At 45.6% G+C, this 22519-nt stretch overlaps 1 protein-coding gene across 1 annotated transcript in view; it reads left to right on the plus strand.

Annotated features, from left to right (window-relative positions):
* RECK (reversion inducing cysteine rich protein with kazal motifs) overlaps positions 1-22519 on the plus strand; it is a 198120-nt gene that overhangs the window by 102799 nt on the left and 72802 nt on the right. Inside the window, exons 6-9 of the mRNA XM_085878594.1 lie at positions 9936-9983; positions 11601-11634; positions 13155-13352; positions 19449-19716. Of these exons, the coding sequence (XP_085734720.1) occupies positions 9936-9983; positions 11601-11634; positions 13155-13352; positions 19449-19716 (548 nt within the window). The remainder of the gene's footprint in view (positions 1-9935; positions 9984-11600; positions 11635-13154; positions 13353-19448; positions 19717-22519) is intronic.

Here is a 22519-nt window from a genome sequence, read left to right on the forward strand (position 1 = left end):
GTGTGTGTGTGTGTGTATATATATATATATATATATATATATATATATATATATATATATATATATATACACACACACACACACATACACACACACACATACACATACACACACATACATACACACACACATAAACACACATATCCTTTGTGACAGCGGTTGATGAAAAAAAAAAAAGACAAAAATTTTTAATATTATTTACTGGTCAAACTTTAACTTGAAGAACTTATTTCCTTTAACTTGAAGAACTAACTTATTTCCAGTTGTTACTGGAGTTCGTCAGGGGTGTGTATTGGCCTCCCACACTTTGATTTCTCAGATGATTCAGTCATCTTTGCGGAGACTCTGGATATCCTTATGGGGGCCCCTCGAGGCACTGAATGAAGAGTCGGAGCGGCGAGGTTTACGGGTTTCCTCGGTCAAAACTAAGATCGAGGCTTTCAATGACATCTTGGATGCTGCTATCTTGTCTGTCCCTGTTTGTGGTGAGGACGTTGAGGTCACAGAGAGATTCACTTACCTTGACAGTGATATTCATATCTTCACATGTTACAAGCCAGAGGGCAAGAGGCATCTGGGTTGGGCCTGTGTAGTCATTTATTCACTGTGTCATGGAGTGTGGTGCTGTTGGTACCGATGAAGGAGGACAAAAGTCCAAGTCTTTTTGCTCTTGTTGCTTCCAGTCTTGCTCTACAGATGTGAGACTTGGAGTCTGACCAGGGATCTGAGATGGAGACTTAACTCCATCGGTACCAGGTCTCTTCAGAGAATTCTTGACTATCGCTGATCAGACTCTGTGTCCAACCAGTGGTTGCTGAGAGAAACTTCAACGACATTTGATACCTGAATAGTCTGTGCATGTCGGTTGTGGCTATATGGTCATGTGGCTTGTTTTCCTGACTGATCCTGCTTACCAGATTCTCTCAGCGAGGGAGCCTCGTGAGTGGAGGAGGCCAATGGGTTGACCACGTGCCTAGCGGGTGCAGCAGGTTGATCATCATCTCAAGGAGATGGGGAAGGGGCCAGGCATCTGCCTGGGGGATGGCCAGTCATAGGCCACTGGAGTACCGGTGGAAAGTAGACACTGTGACGTGCTTCTCCGTCTCATGCTTCCATACTTGACTTAACCTGACCCGTAGGGTGGATAAGCAGCGAGTTGAGCATTTATACTGTGTTTGTTTATGATTTTCAAAATTATAGGAATGAAGAAGCAATTAGACAATTCTCACAACTAGCAAGGATTTCCCCCATGATTTCTGAGAAGATAGTGTCGTATAGCTAGGTACCACCCTCGGTGGTGGGGAGGCTGGGAGTTTGGGTATTGAAGTCCCGTCCAAGTCGTATCAAAGACTTTAAGAATGGCATGTGCTGCTTCTTTCCCTGATATTTAGCACTGAAAAGGTTAAGAGCAGGGGCAATCCCCATCGCCATCGGTTGGCATCTATGGGGAGGAGGAAATTCCTCCGAAGTAACTGCCCCACTGAGTGCAGTGAGAAAGGCGGTGCAATTGTGACGTCACTGGTATCTAGAGTACCCTGGGAAGTGACGGCATACCTCCCCTTCCCCCAAGCTCAGTGGTTGTGTTTGTTCCATATGACAGTCCTGTGTGTTTTGTCTCCTGTATTTGGCTGTATGTCCACGTGTGCGAGATGTTTTTTGGCAGCTCCACAACAAGCCTTGGATATGATAATGAAAAGAAAACAAATAGATCCTACACACCGAAAAAGGTATAACTCGAAGGGCACTCGCTTGAGCGCATACCGTCACCACGTAATGCCTGATCCACGAGAACATATCGGGCCCAATACATTTTTGACATATCATGATCCATATCATTCTTGGCCCTATCTCCCAATGGTGAAGATTCACTTTAAAAATGAAATAATTCTCGTATCCAGATCCAGATTTAGATCTTCACCGAATCGAAACAATTCGTCATGGTCACACATCCAACCTGTCCACCAAGTTTCATCCGAATCCATCCATAACTTTTTGAGATATCATATTGTTTATTGCTTCAGCCCTATCTTTCAATGATGAAGAATCACTTTAAAAATTATCAGATGCAGATCCAGATTCGGATTCGGACCTTCAGCAAAATTGAATCAATTTTTCCTTGTCACATACCCAATCTGTCCACCAAGTTTCCTCTGAATCCGTCAACAACGTTTTGAGATATCCTGTACACAAACAAACAGACAAACAGACAGAAAGGGCTGAAAACATAACCTCCTTCACCTTCGGTGGCAGAGGTGAAAATTGTGCAACTGATCTTTTCATCGATAGACCAGTAAGAATAACCTGATTACAAGTAAAGTCATGGAACCCATCATTGCTGCTGATGTCATGTTTTCCTGTTTTTAAACAGCCGAATCTCTGACCATTATTTTGGACGCTGTCCCGATCACTCACATCTGGATGTGCTGCTGCTTCGCTCACAGAATTGAGTGGAGGTCCCACATCTCAAACAAGAGGTCACGACGTCTCCCTAGACATATCTCAGGCATTCGACACAGTCTGACACCCTGCACTGCTTTTCAAGCTCACTGCCTGTGGCATACAAGGCAGCTTTCATACCCGCCTTTCTAACTTTCTCCAGTCAAGCAACTGATGAGTTGCTATCAATGAATCCCTCTCCTCTCTCTCATTGGAGGTTGGAGTTCCTCAAGGCAGTGTCTTGGACCCAGTCTTATTCCTCATCTACATAAACAACCTTTGTAATCTTCTGGAAAACCATTTCTTCCTATTTTCTGATGTCTCCACATGATGTCTAACGTTACTCCTTTCCTACTGACACACTGATGGAAGTTGTGTCACTCTCTCTCTCTCTCTCTTGATCTAAAATTTGTCACATGCTGGTCATATATAGGGAAAACTTCTTTAAATCCTGGCAAATCTCATATTCCCGACCTGTCACCCTGGAAGGTTCATCAAACTAACTCACATATTTCCCTGATCAGCCACTGGAAGAGGTTCGGTTTCTTGATCTTCTGGGGTTCACCATTAAACTATGTAGGAAAGATCGTCCGCAAAGCCAGCCACAGACTGGCATCATATGCTGTTCCAAGTCATTCCTTGGAAAATCAAAACTACTCGCAGACCTCAAGGTCTTTGTCTGTTGCTCATTTGAGTTCCGCTCTCCTCCATGGGATGGTGCCCCAGACATTTGACTGTCCAAGATGTGGAATATAAAGTTCTCAGCGTTATTGGAATCTCCCATGTAATGAGGCTGAAACAGAAGGCCTGTTGCTTTTACATCTTACACCTGTCGGTGACTTTTCTCTTTTTATCGCCTCTCTTCTGGTTTTGCTCCCTCTGCTCTCTCAGCCTCTCAACCATCCCCAGCTCCCCCCAGAATGCATGGGTTTAAAACAGAAATTCCTTCCTGGTTAAACTCCCAAAATCCAGGCTCTCCATCCATATTCATTCTTTACTCCTCTTTTCTGCAGTTTACGGAACTGTTTTCACACTCTCTATTCACACATGTTCAATTGCACTCTGACTTCCAGGGTTTCAACATTATAGACCGGCAGCCCAGAGGGTTTTGATCATACGAACGAGGTACCAATATCTGAGTACAGGGGGTTTCAGGGAGTAACCTGACATATGCACATATGGATTTCTGCCGGGAACCACCTGTCGCGTGTGGCCCCTGGGGACCCTCAAAGTGGCCCTTAAAATGGGCTAGAACAAACATTGGAGGTACCAGTTAAAACCAGGTTTAAATGAACAAGTGCATCCCGCCGAGTGGAGAATGGCCCATGCAAGAAACTTTGTCCGCTGCATAAGGGTCGCCAGAAGCCCCTTAAGCTGGCCCTTTCGAAGAATTTGAGCTCGATCAAACATAAGGTTTAAATGAAAAAGTATTTCACTGGGTATAGAATGGCCCTGCCACCCCTCTCCCAAATAATGAATGAGGTGCCCAAAATTCCAAAATATTTTGTAATTTTTTCTTGTTTTGGCGCATCGGGCAGCCGCGGCCTCTTAGCTCATGCCCTACCCCCCCCTCCCCAGTAGCCTCGAGTCACGTACCAGGCATATCCATGCATGTAGCGCGCATACACTTATCTACCTGTGTGAGGCTAGCAGGAGCGTCCACGTCGAGCAGCCGGGACACGAAACGACTTTCGCTTTTTGGGTCACTCACACACGGGCAGCTGACAGCAACAGTAGCATGAGTACAGGTCATCTGAGTGAGTATTTTTCTTCATCCATTGTTCTTCATCCGGGGGCGGGGGGGCGTAGGGGTGTGTGTGGGGGGGTTGGGTGTTGGGGGGTGTGGACACTGTACATTCACGTCAGTCACTTTTAACATCCACACATGAACACTCGGTGGGTGGTGTAGGGTGTGGGTGTGTGGGGTGTGTGTGTGTGTGTGGACACCGTTCATTCATGTCAGTTGCTTTTAACATCCACACATGAACGGTATGGGGGTGTGTGTGGGGGGTATGGTGGGGTGAGGTGTGGTTAGGTGTGGTGTGGACACCGTACAAACTGTTGGGAAGAAACAGACCAATCCTACACCTCGATCAATTCATCACCCTGTCAGAATGCGTCTCAAACGTCAGAATCGACCATTTTCATTGCTAATGCAAGCTGTCTCCTGTGAGTCAGAACTAGAACCGGACTCTAGTCCCATGGCTGGCACGAAGACTCGCTACGCCTGCGTGCTATGAGATTCAGGTCATCCACTGTTATCTCTTACTGGAACGTACGAGATGCTTGATGTTTTTTTTTATAGTTTATATTTCTTTCAGAGGGCATGTGCAGATCTGACAAGAATGGATCATGATAATTTCGATGTTGTACCACTCCAGGTATGTCCCAAAATGCATGCCACTAAGTTGGTTCACTTGTATGAATTAATCGATCCCACTAACCCAGGCGTAGTTGTAATAGACCTTGTCAACTCTCACCCAGGAAAGGCGAGATGCGGCGAAGGAACTACTTGCTGAAGCTCCCAAGGATTGCAGTGCGCTGGAACAGTTTCTTGAGACGCATCAGGTTTTCAGAGAACACACGGAGCAGTAAGAGCTATTTTTCAACAACGTCATGAATGGAGAACTTGGCCCAACTGCTCAATACTGGTGCATGTATATCGACATGATCAGCAGGGTCCACAGGGACCTGATGCATGCAGTTCGAACGAATGATGTCGATGGCTACATCAAGATACTGCCGTCCATAATCGACGTACTCTTTGGTCTCAATTGACCAAACTATGCGCGTTGGGGTGTGCTGTTTCTGAACCAGCTAGAGAAGGCAGCACCACAGAGTCGAATGGTACTTCAGACAGGAGCCTTCTCCATATGACATACAGACAAACACTATTCCAGATCAGCAATCGATTTGTCACTGGAACAAACGGTCAATAGGGACGCAGCATCACCGATGAGAGGCATCGTTGGTTTTCACTACTCAGAAAATGCGATTAGAAGATGATGTATAACATCAATGCAGCGGGGCATGTCCGTGACGGAACTCCGAAGTGTCACAGGACTGGAACAGGAAGAGCGGCCTTCAACACGGCTACGGGCCAGCAGAATTGAGAAAGACAGTCGTCAAAGGGATGCCTTGTTCAATGCCGTCACTGAATCATGTGATCCCTTCTCATCACCGGCATCAACGTCTGGCCTGCCTCTTGAACATCGCTACAGGTAAAGCAGCAGCTCAGGAAACTCAAGAGTATTTGACAGGGAGCCTTGTTGCCGGTTGGAAACTTCGTGAGAAGTTACAGGAGGAGTGTGCAATGGATGAGGAAAAATTCATGAAGCCCATCCAAAGAAGAAAGGTGTCAAATTTCATGCACGAAAACTCGAAGAAGAAGCGTCCCTCTGCGAAGAGAAAACCGGCAGCTGAGAGTCTTCGAGATGTTTTTATTCGCTTATTGGTAATCATTTCGGAGAGGACAACCTTCAATCTTGGACATGTCATGACTTTCCCAATTACAGAGTACCCACTGTCTATCACACACTCAGATGGATCAGGGCTCAAGACAGACAAGAGCAAGCTGCTGAGGAAGCTGGAGGCACTACAGGATGGGTTCACGGAAAGACCACTGCTGCCCATCGATGTGACCTTTATTGACGGTGGACTCTTTATACACTCCTTCTTATCTGCCATTGGGAACATCACGTCATACGGAAACCTGGCCAGGAACCTCCTGGCCGATGTTTGCGCCAACCGTGGGAACGAGGTTCACATATTGTTTGACACTTATCGCCCCATGTCCCTGAAAGAGAGTGAGAGAATATTACGTGGAGCCGACGATCGTCCATTCATCATTACTGGTCCTCAACAAGCACCCAAGCAGAGCTGCCAGAAGTTGTTACAAAATGGGATCTTCAAGGATCAGTTATAGCAACGTTTCTTCTCAAAGAATGGCAAGGAAGTCACTACGGGCAAATCCTAGGGAAGAAGACGTTGATTGTGTCCCATGGAGGTAACTGTGCTCGTCTCAGCTTCAGTGAACTCGATTCCAAGATGAACGTTGAACATCCAGCCCATCTCCAGGGCAGTCACGAGGAGGCCGACACCCTCCCTGCATTCCATGTCTCCAATGCGACTGGAAATGCTGTGATCAGAGCATCCGATATCGATGTTATGGTGATTCTGCTTGGAATGTTAGGAAGGCATCTGACAAGTCATACATCACACAATCGGATTATCATGGACTGTGGGTCGGGGAATGGCCGTCGACGTATTGATGTCAGCAGCATTGCCACTGTCTTGGAGGCGAAGCAGAAGGGATCAGCAGCAGCCATGCCAGGTTTTCACGCATCTACCGGTTGCGACTTCACCACAGCATTTTACAGAAAGGGTAAAGTGAAGCCACGAGAAGTTCTCGAGAAAGACACAGAAGGAACACTCATCCAGTTCTTCAGCAGTTTGGCTTCTGAAGAGGAACCAAACCAGAGGAAGGCAGAAGAGTTTGTTTGCTCCTTGTATGGCACGAAGGGTGACGTGAAGGATGTCAATGAGGCCAGATATTCAAAACTGCGTCAGATGACTGGAAAAATGAATCGGGTGTAACTGGAGCCATGTTTGTTGTCAATAGATTGACTAGATACAAAAAAGGCCTTAAATCGATAAAGTCGGCCTACCAGTTAACACTTTCCACAAATAGTCACAGCCGACTTTAATGAGGCGACTTTAATGAAAACATATCTTTTATAGTCTATCTTTTATTTTCAGGAAAACCCCATGGCCAATGTCAGGAAGGTTGACTGCGCACTTCTTCCACCTTGCGCGAAGACTCTTCACCATAAGACTCGACGGGCGCACTTCATTAGCATCGTGTGGGGTAATGCTGACTCGGCACATCCAGGACAAGGTTTGGATCCTCTGAACTACGGTTGGAAAGACAAGAATGGGTACTACGCTCCTGACTGGTTCTCGGGACCTGCCGTGCCAAATTATTTTTTTGAGGAAGAGGAAGTGGAGGATGAGAGTTCCGTGGATCCTGAAAGTGACCAGCCAGATCTTGCCACCGAGTTTGACGACTCTGATGATTCAAGTTCCGAACTATCTTGGAGTGACGACTCAGAGAGTGAAACAGAGACATGAGCATCCTGTGTTTCATGGTGGTATTGGTCATGGTGGTATTGGTCATGGTGGTATTGTCCGTGAACTTTGGCTGAAATGAAAGAGCTTATTTAGCCTTGAGTTGAGTTTTAAAACCTTGTCTCAAGTTAAAGATGCAGAGTAGGAATGTGAAATCTAACCATGGTCTAATTGTACCTTAACCAGATGTCTCCTGTCCTGGTATGAGTCCATTGATTTGTCTTCAAGCCATGTAGGTACAAGAACATGTAGCTCGGTAGTGCCCACTTCCCATTCCTGGTTCTGTACCTTTTGAGCTTCTCTGAAAGATGCAGCAGTTCCAATTTTCTTGTCTTTTCACCCAGTCTTCTCACTTTGACTTAAAGTAGATCCACCATAGGAATTCCTTTTGTAATAATAATAATAATAATAATAATAATAATAATAATAATAATGTGATTTCTTATATAGCGCACTACACATACATCTCAGCGCACTTTAGATCATCATCATTACCCCTGGCAGGACCTGTTCATTCCGAATACCATCTCAGCCCCTCAGCGGAGCATACAGCCCTGCTGCCAATTTCAGCGCTGGTGCTGAGCATTCATTACATCGAGATACTTTCACTGTCCCTGGGTGGGGAGAGGCAGTGTGAAGTAAAGTCCCTTGCCCAAGGACACACAAAGCAAAAACCCCCGATTGACACCACTGGGGTTTGAACCCAGACCTCTGGATTGTGGGTCAACCAACTAATCCACCACACTACGAGGCTTTTGTGGTACTAGTCTTGCTCCCGAGCACACATAAAGGTTAACCTTTTGCATGTAGATTTTTATTACAATAAAGAATACAATAAAAAAGGCAGAGGTTTTGTCATTATTTTTACCAACCTAGAATGCAGTTCAGGGCCTTTACGTTTGACCTCCACATAGTCTCCCGAAAGGCCAACATTTGGGGTGTCTGGTAGGGCCAACGCAGTGGACAATTTGTCTGGCATGGGGCATTCTATACTCGGTGGAGTGTACTTGTTCATTTAAACCTGGTTTTAAGTGGTACTGCCTATGTTTGATCTTGCTCAAGTTCTTCGAAAGGGCCAACTTAAGGGGTTTCTGGTAGGGTCAATGCAGCGGACAAAGTTTCTTGCATGGGTCATTGTACACTCTGGGTTATGTCCTAGTTCATTTAAACTAGGTTATATCTGGTACCTCCAATGTTTGATCGAGGTCAAATTATTCAAAAGGGCCAACTTAAGGGGCTTCTGGCGACCCTTATGCAGCGGACAAAGTTTCTTGCATGGGCCATTCTACACTCTGGGGGATGTACTTGTTCATTTAAACCTGGTTTTAAGTGGTACCTCCAATGTTTGATCTCGCCCATTTTAAGGGCCACTTTGAGGGTCCCCGTGGCCACACGCAGCGGGTGGTGCCCGGTAGAAATCCATATCTGCAAATGTCAGGTTACTCCCTAAAACCCCCAGTACTCCGATATTGGTACCTCGTTCGTATGATCAAAACCCTCTGGGCTGCTGGTCTATTAGGCGGTGCACCATGATCTCATGTCATGCCCCATTTCTACTTACAGTCTTTACTACCCTCATTAATCCAACTCAACCCAGCACTGTTACTTGCAGGTTGCTGTGCTTTCTCCCCTGCTTCTTTATTCTCTTTTCATGTTCATTCCTTCCCTTGCTTATTGTGTCTAACTGCACCCCCACTGTAGTTTTGTTGCCCCAATGCATCAGCAGCATAGCCAGGTCTCAAAAAGCCTCCAAAACTAATTTCAGTTAATCCCATTAAAATAGACAATCACGAAATGGATTTATCAGTTCATTTTCTTCCTTTGTCGTTTACGATTTTATTTACAGTTATTGTTTTTAAGGCCAATAAGAAGTTATTTTATGTTCGGAATGATGTTTACAAGGATTTACAAGGAATGAAGGCACAGGAGGAGGCCATTCGGCCCATCATGCCTGCACCACACCAATACCAGATTAAATCTATCCGTTGATGCCCCTTCCCTTCATGTGCAGCCTCTTCGGCTTCGACACTGGTACTCATTTTGCCAACCTCGGAAGGATGACAGGCTGAGTCAACCCCCTCGTGTTAATTCGGTGGCCAACAGGGCTTGAACTCATGACCCTAGGATCCCAAGCCACCACCTTAACCACAAAGCCAACACCAGGTTTTAAGATGATCATGCCTTTCTCCTCCATCCATTGACCTGACCGCATATTTTTCATTGCACCTTTCATAAGTGTCACAATTTATCCATTTCCAACCACATTTAATCCGACACCTCATATCTCGAACTATCATTCATTCTTTACATGACAGGAATGCAAGTTTTAAATGTTGTATTGTTGACTTGTGTTCTCATTTTCCATTTTTCAGGCGACCTCCACAAATGACATCATATCTTCGTGCCGCAGAGATTATGAGGTAAGCCATTTTGGAGATGGGATTTAATCACAAACTAAAGGAATAATGTATTGCTCTTGATGTTGTAAAAATGCACTCTGGAAAGTTTAAAAGTCGAACTTTTGATGTTTGTGAAGCAGGTGAATAGAACGTGGGGCGGGTTGAAGAAGCGTATCAGGGTAGATCTCTTTGGGAATTGTCAGAGTTTTCAAGCTTATTCTGAAACATATTTCATTTTTTTTTTTTTAAACTGCCATCCTGGTGCTTCACAGGCAAGACGTTGCATCATTGAGTGTACCCCCTTTCAGAGAACACATTGAGCCAGCTGTCACATCTGCTCGCACATGTCTGTGGACATCAACTATCCCATTTTGTAATGTGAAATGAGCAGGCCATAGTGTGTCAGTGCTTTGGCTGGATTCCCATTCATTGCCTTATGATTTGCAGCCTTACTCATCCCTGTTCGCCAAAGTTTCCATTCCAACAGGATATGGTGAGGGATGCAAACAGTGTGGTTTTGTCTCTGCAACCGTATGGCCGCCTCAATCTTTTCACTCACGGTCAATTTGTTCTTTGAATTGTACGCTTCGTGCATTAATCATTGTCATCGTAATTTTGGTGAACTGTTGTTTTGATCATGGCTTTACAACCAAGAGTGACAGAAATCAAAACTATCTTATCATAGAGACCCAAACTCCAGAATCCTTCAAAAAATTAACAAAATTATTCCCAATAATTAAAAGACTTTCTGATGCTGTTGGGATTCGGATCGTTGCTATTCCTTTTCACGACCTGACAGGTACGTGGAAGAACAGCCGTGGAAACGGCCACAGATGAGAAACAAAACATACCCATGTGACCTAAGCCTTATACCAGACTACACAATTGATCAAAGAAGAGTAAAATGTGGACTTCAACCACAAGTCCTGAGAGTCTAGATGTTCGAACCTTCTTTTGATGGGATGCAAAATCTTAAAGATCCCTCGGTGTCCTTTGCAAATAGTAGGCAAAATACATCGCGTACTTTTATAGCTAGCCAAAAGGTATTTGGATCATCGATACATTGGGAAATTACAGCTCATTGAAAAATGGTCATCTCCAATGTTGTTTTTGCCACCTTGCCTGCAGGTGGGAGGTGGAGGGAGTTCTCGGTCATGAAACGATGAGCATCGTGAACCTTTTTGTGCTGTGACATGACACGTCGTTTCACCCGCTGGAGAATAAATAAATAAATAAATAAATAAATAAAACTTGAAGCGTGTTCACATGTCTGGTGTTCCTGCCAACCTCAAATTGCTCGTGTGATGTACAAAAATAAATATTTAATGATGTGACCGGTAGTCTTGCACCGCTCTAGACTTTTGACATGATGCATAAAGTAAAGTACAACTGAGCCTGGGTGTACCTGTACTTGCTGATACAAATAATGCATCACAGCTGTCTGTCTGGCTTCATTGCCTATGGTATGATGACTCCGTTCCGTGTAGGTGCGTTGTCATGCCGTCGATAGCTCCCGTCGTTGACGTTGATGAATTTAAGTGCACTCATCTCCAGCTCCGTCTGGGGTAACCGGAACAAGTCGGTCAGTATGGAATCACTTGTTTTGATTTTGATTGCAACTATCTTTTGTGGGTGCAGGCCGCTCTGTACCACTGCGTCCACCGCAATGAGAGTAAGTGTTGATTCCTTATTTATTTTGCAAGTGTTCCGTGTAATACAAGTCAATTAAAGGGAACATTTTGTACACTTTGCTGTTCCAAGTCTGCAATTTATCCTTGACTGGGTGTTTTTCTCCATGGGGAAACTTTTCCATCAAACACTCAAGTTATAACGCAACAAAAGAGCCATTGTTCACCAGAACACAGCTCAAGATTTGAGGTTCAATGGTGTACATGAAACTATGTAAAGGCCTGAATACAATCAGGAAATAACACTCACTTTAATCCTTAATATGTGGATGATTCAAATTTGAATTTGATTTTTTTACTTATTTAACATTGAGTAACATTTGTCGAGGCTGGCAGGATGGGTCTCGGGTATGCACATTCAACTCTAAGCTGTCTCGTCTGGGTTTGAATCCTGACCCAGCTATAAACTGTCATAATGGTGTTTCACAGGTAGAGTGATTCATCAATGTGTGTGCCGTCCCTCGGATGGACGTTAAACTGGAAATACCGTCTGCCAACACTCGTTGGTGGACGTTAAAGATCCCTCGGTGTCCTTTGCAAATAGTAGGCAAGCTTTTCGAATAGTGCCACCAGAATCCTGGCCAAATTCCAGATTCCTGCCCTGACTTCCTGTGCACGCTGATGACTCCAAGATGGCGACAGGTGACCCAACCAAACAGTGGAACGGCGAATAATGAGGAAATTTCTGGTCAACGAAAGCATCAGGCCTGTTGAGACATGCAGGTGAGTGGCTGCGCAATTTGGTGATTATTGCCTGTGAATGTGATTCACAAGCCTGGTTATTAAGAAAAAAAAAAAGTTCAGGTCAAATCTGAACCATCCACATCCATTAAAACGCAGCATGTTTTTCAGCGTGACTAGATGATTTAGGACTTTGCTGCTCTGTCGTTGCTCAGATCTTGTGTTTAAGGTACATTTCAGTTTGTTTAGTTGGTGAAAGTTTTGAGGAAACTATTGTTCTGTGATTGTTCACGCCTCGCTGGCGATGAGGCTGGTCACTGTAAGTGTTTCAACACTCTCAACCCCTTCCAACCACAACATCGGTCGACTGGTGGCAGTGTAACAACACGCTAATAGAACAGAAGTTGAACAAGCGAGAGGTTTGACAAGAGTATCATATGTACAATGTGGTTGTCTACGTACAAACCTTGATGAATGTACATTAGCATGGCATGGACGGTACAGGGATAATTTTGTTTGTACGGGCTGTTGGGAAAGTGTTGATAACATGGACTGCATGGGACAAGTGGCCTCTTGTGGCTGGGTTTCCTTGCCACGCATCCTTGTGTCCATTAACATTGTGTTTCCAGTTCAGTATTTTACCTGAAATTTTCTGATAATTTTGGAATTTTTATTGAGGACTTTTAAAGAAATAAGCACCTTTCAGCTCCATTCCTAATCTTACTTTGTTCCCTGGTGGAAATCCTGCAAGTTAAAAAAAAAAGTTCTGAACGAACCATTCTAATATGTAATTAACACTTCCTCTGTGATCCTTGCTGTCTAGTGGGCCTGACATGCTGTGGACAAGCTGGCCGCCATGCCAACTGCCGGGAGGTTTGTCAGGCCGTGTTCCGCACTGACTCGGCTCCCTCATCCGGACAGCTCCATGCTGTGCAGACATACTGTAAGGGACTGAGCCCTGCTGTTCTGCGCTGTGTTGAGAACTACACGAACTCGTACCCTGCACATAACCCAAGAGATAGTGAGTACCTCGACCAGCCTTGACTACCTTTCAATATCGTGTGGTACCTTTCTGAGTGACTGTTCCAGTGTATGTGGAGGACACAATCAGGGGCCGTACACCTATTGATTTAGCAAAAATGGTGATATTTTCAACCCTCCACCACCCCTCCCACCTGGTCCCCCTCCCCACCCTTGTATGACTCGTTCGTTTTTAGATTCTCGTGGAGGATCTCCAAGTTTTACTCACGTTGTTGCTCTTCATCTTCTTCTTGTGGACTTTTTTGTTTCACAGCCTACAGTTTTCATCGGATCTTCGTGAAACTTGCCATGTATATGCAGAAGGCCCACGCGCAGACAGTAACCATCTCCGATTTTGGAAATTCTTATGAGAAAATAAGTTGACGTCATAATATCGCCGCTAATGGAAATCGTCGAAACCATTATCTCCGAAACTAGGCAAGCTGTTTGAATTTTGTTTGCGGGAATCAAGCCGGGCATTAGCACAGATAATTTATCGCAAACCTGATACATCACAATGACGTCATATTCGTTTTTATGACGTCATCATTAAGAGGACGAGGATCTTAGCTCATTTGAGCTTGTTTGTTCTCCCTCCCTCGAACCCCATCCTCAAACAACCTTTCCCTTCTTTTTCTTAAGCTTGACACCCTCAACTCACTTCCCTCCCCACCGCTTCCAGCATACATATTACGTAGATCACCTCATAACTCCTGAGATGTGCTTCCTTTCACCAACTCACCTCTTTATACAGAGATTGAAAGAAGCCTGAAGCCTCTTGTGATGACATCATAAGATATTTTTTACTCTTGTGCTGACATCGTAAGATGTAAGAATGAATAATGGGTGATATTCTATTCCTACTTCAGTCTGTTTCATTAGAATCCATGGATATTGGAATTGGAGCGATGTAGCACAGGCAAGATGGGCCAAATGGCCTTTCCTGTGCTTTAGGATCTTTGTGTGAAAATCTCGGATTTGGACATGGAGCCATCTCGTGGTCTGAACATGAATAACACATCACTCTCCCTGATTTTCCCACACTATCCCATGTTTTATTTTAGCAAACCTCACATGGATGGTGGGCTGGCAGGGCACCTGAGAGGGATGCACACTCACCAAAAAGCTCTCCAGCCTGGGTTCTAATCACAGCCCAGCTAAAAACTGTCATCCTGGTATTTCATAGTACAGGTAGGGTGTAGCCTGGTGTTGGCTTAGTGGTTAGGGGTGGCGGCTTGGGATCCTCGGGTCCTGAGTTCAAGCCCCGTTGGGCCGCTGAATTAATACACCAGGAGGTTCACTCAGCCTGTCATCCTTCCGAGGTCGACAAAATGAGTACCAGTGCACTGGTAAGGGGGGCACTGCATCAGCGGCATAGCCGCATCCCAACCAATGATGCAACCAGCAGCCACAGGCTGCACTCGATAGAGACAGGTAGGGTGAGGGATCATAGATGGATGTTCAACTGGGTGTCCCGTGTGCCATCCCACCATGTCTTTCGCGAAGAGCAGATGAGCTATCCTCGACATCCTGCACAAATTCCAGATTCACAGAAGATTCACTGCATCAATAGCACAGCTACAGTACGTCCCCAGCAAATGACGCAACCCACAGCCATGTCCTACATAGGAACAAAGAAGAATTCACCCCTACCTCTGTGCATATGTAATAAATATACTGCTCATATTCTTCTTTTTATTCTGCCGGAATTTGTAATTTAGCCATGGTGCCGGCGATAGCTCGCCGACTCTTCGATTAAGACAGCATGAGATCTCTGCCATCTACAAACTAATGCTGGCAGAGGGGAAAGCCGTTTAATGTCCATCCGAAGGATGGCACACATATTGATGAATCACGCTGCCTGTGAAACACCAGATGACAGTTTATAGCTGTGTCGGGATTCAAACCCAGGCGAGACAGCTTGGAGGTGAATTAATCAGAGTTAATATTGAGAACAATGAGAAGCGGTGATCGTGCAGAGAAAGGAGGGCAGGAGTGTCTGCAGTGAGTGGGAGCAAGAGAAAGAAAAGATGATTTGGAAAGAGATTATTATGAAGGAGGAGCATATTGGGGAAAGGGCTCACTCACGATTGTCAGGTCAGGTCAGATCTGTGACCGGCTACAGGTACCATGTAAACCTGTACTAACCTGTTCCATGGTCGGGTTGTCAGTGACTAAACCGTCTCCCCCACCAGGTTTCCTGATGAGGAGGGTGTATGGATATGGACACCCAGCAGGATTAAAAACAAAACCTGTCAAAGGGTGGAGGAGCTCCTTGTGAGGGAACGGCCATACATATCTGGTGCCCAACTGTTTGCGGACGTCCTCCTGCAGTTGGGTTACCTTTTTTGAGGAAGTTGTTGGCAGGCTTTACACTCTGGCCACCGTAAAACACTTTCTTCTGCAAAACAGACAAACAACGCAAAGAAAATTGAAAACCCACTCCATGGGAGTACCTTCTGTACAGCTGCCCTTCGCAGGGCAGCTCACCAGATGACGGGATTTGGGAAAAGCCTTCGGGACCACCATTCTTTGATGAAAAAGAAGAAAACCATGGGGAAACTTTGCTGGGTCAGGCTGTGGTGGTGTGTGTCAGGGTGGTGCTGAGGTCTCATCGACTGGACGGCAGTCTTCTCAGGTTAACCATAGGGTGGGTTCCTGAGAATTTTCTCACTCCAAGAGAGGATTATCACCTGTCTCTGGTGTCATCTGATCTCCAGTGTTTGAACATCAGTATTGCAGCACTTTCTGGATTTTCAGAGACCGGATTGCAGAGAGATCATGGCATGTGGTTACACCTACTATTGGTCTGGTCGCTCTGATGGTTACCATGCCCAAGGAGTTGCTGTAGCTGTGTCCAATAAGCTGACTCCAATGATAATTGAGGTAACACCGGTCAATGCGCGTATTATGAGACCGAGGATTCATCACTCCTTGCGTGTCATTTTCCTGGTCTCTGTATATGCTCCGAATGAGGCGAGTGATCTCACCATGGGAGGATACATTCTATGTCACGCTCGAGCCTATGGTTGATCAGCTCCCCAGGCGGGACACTCTTCTTGTCTTGGGATATTTTGAAGCATCAGTTGGCACTGATAGGGATGGTTATGAGACATGTGTTGCTCCCCATGGGTCTGGAACCATAAACCAGAACAGCACTAAGCTCCTTGACTTCAAAAGATGTCGTGAACTTACGGTGGCAGGTTCATGGTTTCAGTGCCTACAGCCACATCACTGGACCTGGTATTCCAACGTTGGTGGTGTGGCAAAAGAGATTGACTAATGCTCACTGGGGATGCTCCAAACTGCAGGGTCTACTGGAGTGCTCAGTTCCTCAATACCGACCACCGGCTTGTTGTAACATCTCTGAAGTTGCAGCTTAAATCCAGGAGAATGGTAACATTCCAGTCTCGACTGGATGTTGGCAAGTTCAAGGATGAGAGGGTAGCTTAGGAGTTTGTGAACAGGTTGATTGGGGATCTGGGGGGTTTGAGTGTTTTGGGGGATGCTGAAGAGTTGGAGAGTGCCTTCAAGACTACCATCTTTCATGGTGCCAGTGGGTGTCTTGGAACCCACTGTAAGGCGAAGAGGAACTTTGTCTCCCAAGGGACACTGGATACCATTGACCAGAGTCGCAGGGCCAGGCTTAATGGCAGAGCTGAGCTGTTCAGGGTGTTTAGGCATAAAACTGGACAGAGGAGGCCAATGTACGAGGAATCTGTGAAACAGTGGAGCATCACCTGTGGTTCAGTGATTGTCGTCCTGCTTACAGAGGAATCCATGCACTGCGTTCCTCCAAGCCCGTCCCTTGGTGTGCTGTAGTTCGAGCAGAGTGTGGTGGGCTCTTGACAGAGGAGTCCGAAGCGAAGGCCCGCTGGGCCAGGTACTTTGAGCGGCTGTACCAGGTTGACCCACCAGCTGTTGAGTTAGATCTCAGGAGTTTTAATGTCCCTTTTGCTGATCCTCCAATTGACTTTGAGCCACCTTTGCTGGTGGAAGCACAGGATACGGTGAACCGGTTGAAAGTGGGCAAAGCTCCTTGGATCTGTGGAGTCCTTGTTGAACCTCTCAAGGCTGGTGGATATGCTCTACTCGTGTTGTTGCATGCAGTTCTGTGCTCTGCCTGGAACACAGGCATCATCCTAACTGACTGGAAGAGGGGCCTTGTTATCCCTCTCTGGGAAAGGGAAGGGTGATCACTGGGATTCCATCAACTATCGAGCAGTAACTCTGCTCTCATTGCCGGGCAAAGTCTTTGCTCGGAAAATTATTGAAAGGGTGCGCCACCATCTGCTTGAGCACCAGTGCTCAGAGCAGTCTTGCTTTACACCAAAGAGGTCAACGATTGACTTTATCCTTGTTCTTCGGGTCCTCAGCGAATGCAGGTGAGCTCGCAGCCTATGTTGATTTCCACAAAGCGTTAACTTCAGTGAACCGGGATGCTCTTTGGAGCCCTGTTCTTCATTGCACAGCCCACGAACTACTGGCGGCCCCTGGTGGCCGAGCAATAAAACACAAATGTGAAAATACCCCATCATAATCCACCATAAATGCTATCAAATTGACCCAATGGTTTCAAATGAATGTTACAACGTGAAGCATGAAAGTAACATAACCACATGAGGATGTGGTTGCAGTGTACAAACAATTACGCTTGCAGCCCAGTTATCAACAACGATGAAGAGTATGTGGTGGTGGGGACTAATAGCAGCTATTGTGGAGTCTTGCAGGTGGTCTGGCGGCTGTCACACTGATGTCTTATCAGCATAAGTGGCCCCCCTGGAAAAACAAATCGTGAAAATCATTTCTCTGGAGGATTCTCGTTCTTTTTTCAGTTATTCTGCCACCAAAATGGATCAATCTGATTTCTGAAGTACACCATGGCACCGAGAGTGGTGAGAGGTGTGGTGGTTCCATCTCTGACTTATTTCCAGTTGTTACTGGAGTTTGTCAGGGGTACGTACTGGCCCCCACTCTTTTCAGCACTTGTATGGACTGGATTTTAGGGAGGATGTCGGAGAGATCAAGCTGCGGTGCATCGTTTGTGAATGTCAAGCTCACTGCCCTTGATTTCGCAGATTATGCGATCATACTTGCGGAGACTCTGGATATCATTTTGGGGCCCCTCGAGGTGTTGAATGAGGAGTTGGAGCCGCTGGCATCTTGGATGCTGCTATCTTATCTGTACCTGTTTGTGGTGAGATGTTGTGGTCCCGGAAATATTCACTTACATTGGCAGTGATATTCATGTCTTCGCATGTTGCAAGCCAGAGGTCAATAGACATCCTGGTCGGGCCTGGGGAGTCATGGATTCACTGGATCATGGAGTGTGGCAGTATCAGTACTTTTGCAGGAGGACGAAAGTCTGAGTCTTTAAATCCTTGGTGCTTCCAGTCTTGCGGATGTAAGACTTAGACTCTGACCGAGGATCTGAGGCAAAGACTTAATTCCTTCGGTACCAGATTTCTTCAGAGAATCCTTGGCTATCAGTGGGCTGAGAGAGACTCAGATGAGATTTGATTTCTCAATAGTCCATGAGCATCAGCTGCAGCTGTATGAACATGTGGCTCGTTTTCCTTATGCTGATCCTGCTCACAAGATTCTCTCAGTGAGGGAGCTTAGTGAGCGGAGAAGGCCAATGGGCCAACCACATGCCTTGTGGTTTCAGCAGGTTGATTGGCATCTCAAGGAGATTGGGATGGGCCAGGCATCCGCCTGGGGGATGGCCAGTCAGAGGCCCCTGGAGTACCGGTGGAAAGTGGACGTCACAACGTGCTGCTCCGGCGCATGCTCCCATTCCTGACCTGACCTGCTCACTCACTTGTTCGTTTTTTTTGATAAGATAAAGATTTCATGAACAACATAGATATTCTTATTTTTGCTTGACGATTTTAGAAAACGAGGAATTTTGCTGATTTTGCTCAGAATTTACTGCAGCTTTGCAAACCTACTGATATCAGAATGCAATTCTTGCTGAGATACCTCTGGCCATTTAAACTTTTTATGTGACCCATCCACATTTTATATCGTCTCCAAAGCCTCATACACTGGATGTGCCTTTTGTGAAATTTTTCATTTCTTCGTTGCCCTCTCCCAGGTCTGCATTGCTGCGCACGTGCTGGTGATAAAGCCTGCGAGACAGCCTGTAAAAATGTCCTGGTCACCAAGGTGTCTGAGCAGGAGATGGTTGAAGGCCTTATTAAGGGTTGTGGCCGCCAGCCACTTCCCCAAGACCCCCTGTGGCAATGCTTCCTGGCAAGCGCTGGGGACATCAGTAATGGACCCCTAATCCACGGCACGACACCCATGGGCCTCGATGGTGCTAAACTACAATGCTGCTCCCGTGCTGTGAGCGTCGTTTGCCGGTATTCAGCACAGGAAACAGGGTGTTCAGAGGGTCTTGTGTATTGTCTTCTTTACTTATTAATGTGTCAGTCATTTTGTCATCACAATGACATTTAGTGATTGGGACATGTCTGTTAGTGCAGTACCCCCAACCTCCCCTCCCCCCACCTACTCTTTTCCCTTTCTGTGGTTCCCAGGTCTATTTGAGGGTGTAGTCAAGGGTACTTGGAGGTTCAGGCTACAATTTAGAATTTGACCAAGGTTAAAGACAACATGGATGAAATATACAGGACGTATATGTTCTACCCGTCTGCTGATGCAGATCGACACTAGCCTTCACCAGCAAGACCAGTTCTTCATTCTGAAAGACCACATGACCTCATTGGAAAGGAACCGAATGGTATTTTACAAGGGGAATCAAAATGCAGATTTTTTTTTTTCTTCCTGAAAACCATTGAGAATCATTAATCATGGTCTAATTTGAAGAGAAAACAAATTTGATTTTTTTTTTTTTGCCAACCACAAAGTGTTGAACAAATCCCTGGTGTCGATTTTGGATTTCGCCAGTGACGTCACAACTTGAAGCCATATTGATTCGAGTGGCGGTTTGAGATGGAGAAACGGGGCAAGTCGAGCTCGGTCCTGATGCTGATTCCACTGTCGTTTGCAACACTGATGGTTCTCAGAATGTTGAAAGTGATCAGTGGGATTTTGAAGAAACTATCGGAGACAAAATTAGTGATGGAAATGCTTTTGGGAGAATTATGGAGCTGTATCATTTTGAGCCTTGAGTAAGTGAAGATGAAAACACTGAACTCATCACATGATCATTTCAGCTTGCTTGGGTGTGATTTTTTTACCGTTCAATTGACGGCTTCAGAGGGAGGGATTTTATATTAATTGATAAGTCAGTTTATATATTACTCGAGCAGAAATACCCATCATCATCCGATAGCACGGCCACCACCCAGGCAGACTCAGGACACCATGGACAAAATGGGCGACGAATACTTTTTATACTTTTCCCAGACACCATTTGTGTCCGTGTGGTTTCCCATCTTCTTGTCCATATAATGTCGATGTCCCTCCCCAGTGGATGGGGATTGTGTAAGGGGGGGGTTGGGATGGTGCTGGATGTTGTGGGGTGGAGGAGGGGTCGTGGGATGGTGGTGGGTATTGTGGGGTGATGTGGGATGGTGGAAAGGGGTGAGGGTCTGAGCTGAAATCCTCTTGGAGGAGTAGATGATGATGCACACATACTTTCTCTCCACGACAAACAGACGATGGTTCATTTGATTGGTAGAAATGTGTTGATAACACATAATTCTTTTCAGGTGCTCTTGTCGTAACTACCAGGCAATGACAGCAGGTGTTTGATTGACCATTCACATTGTCCGTGTACTTGTGCTGGTAGCTGGGTAGAGATGGTGTTAGAGCTTCGAGCGATGGATGTTTATTCCGCTTCATCATGGGGATGGCATCCTCTATCAACCGTGGTGGATAACCACAAGATCTACCCATCTCTGTTGTTTCATAACGGTGCTCGGTAAAATGTTCCGCGCACAAAAGCGAACATTTTGGAGATCTGATCTACACTCGCGTATTTCGGACAAACCTTGGCCAATTTCTGGCAAATTTAGGGTCTTTCAGCCATTGGTGTAGCATGAAACCATATCAGATTGTATTCCTCCACAAGCACCAAGCACATCGACTTGGCATATTTGAAGACATTCGAAAATTATTCGCCGTTTCAGTTAAATCGGACCACGATGTAACCCGTAAACAATACGGCAGTGGTGCTTACCTCCATGGTGAATGTCACCACTAATTGTAAAGAAGATTTCGTCTTTTAATTGCAAAATTACCTACTTTATTGATTGGAAATCAGAAAAAGACGCATCATATCTGTTTTGTAGGCTGTCAAGGGACAGATTAGCGTCGATGTGGTCTGAGCGCATATGTGTTCCCCTTTATCATCCATTTATATTTTGCATGTTGCATGGCACAGCCAGCTTAAGATTCCCTCCAAAAGGATGGTGTACTCTCTGATGCACCACCATGCCTACGGCAAAGCACCAGGATGGTAGTTTTCGTCGAATCTTATTCCATTGGGATTCCATAGTCGGTTGGACAAGTTGATGGTGAGCAGAGTACCTCTGAGCTATCCTGCCATTCTGGACACGTGGACATGTTCACAAAGAAGACTGCATGGTTGGTGGTGTTTGTAACCTTCATCTATCTAGTTTCTGGTCAAATTTTGTCTTCGATCTGATTTTAAATATCTGTCATGCAGTGGTTCCATGTAGTACCAGCAGGGGGTCCTGCATTGAAGAGTGTACCGTTTATTTGGGAAAAAAATTAAGGCAGCCATATTATTTCCAATCTTGTTCGTGTAAAGCATACCATACCATACCGTGGAATATTTTGCAAGAGTGTCTTTCCTGGGCCAAATAGGAGGTAGAACAGCTTTTACAATGGGTGATACTGTCCAGCTTGGGAAAATGACAACAAAACAATGCAGATCCTGATTTATCGAGTTTTCGTGGTGTGTACCATGTCGGCTCATCAAAATCTTGTAAACATTCCTGCCACTTTATAAGGGAAAATAATGATTTGTCAGTCATTGGTTGTGTGAAACTGTTCTGTTCTTGCATATGTCAGCTTGGCTGCCAGGTAGCTATTATTTCTTGGAGCACAACTGTGCCACTGATGCTGTTCCCTTCCACCAGTCACCAACCTTTGGAAGGATGGCATCCTGAGTCAACCCAACCTGGTGTTAATTCAGCAGCCAACAGGGCTCAAACTCAGGACCCTAGGATCCCA

The sequence above is a fragment of the Eptatretus burgeri genome, chromosome 4 (assembly GCF_056783735.1).
Source record: "Eptatretus burgeri isolate ZD-2024b chromosome 4, Ebu_testis_v1, whole genome shotgun sequence".
Classification (NCBI taxonomy): Eukaryota; Metazoa; Chordata; class Myxini; order Myxiniformes; family Myxinidae; genus Eptatretus; species Eptatretus burgeri.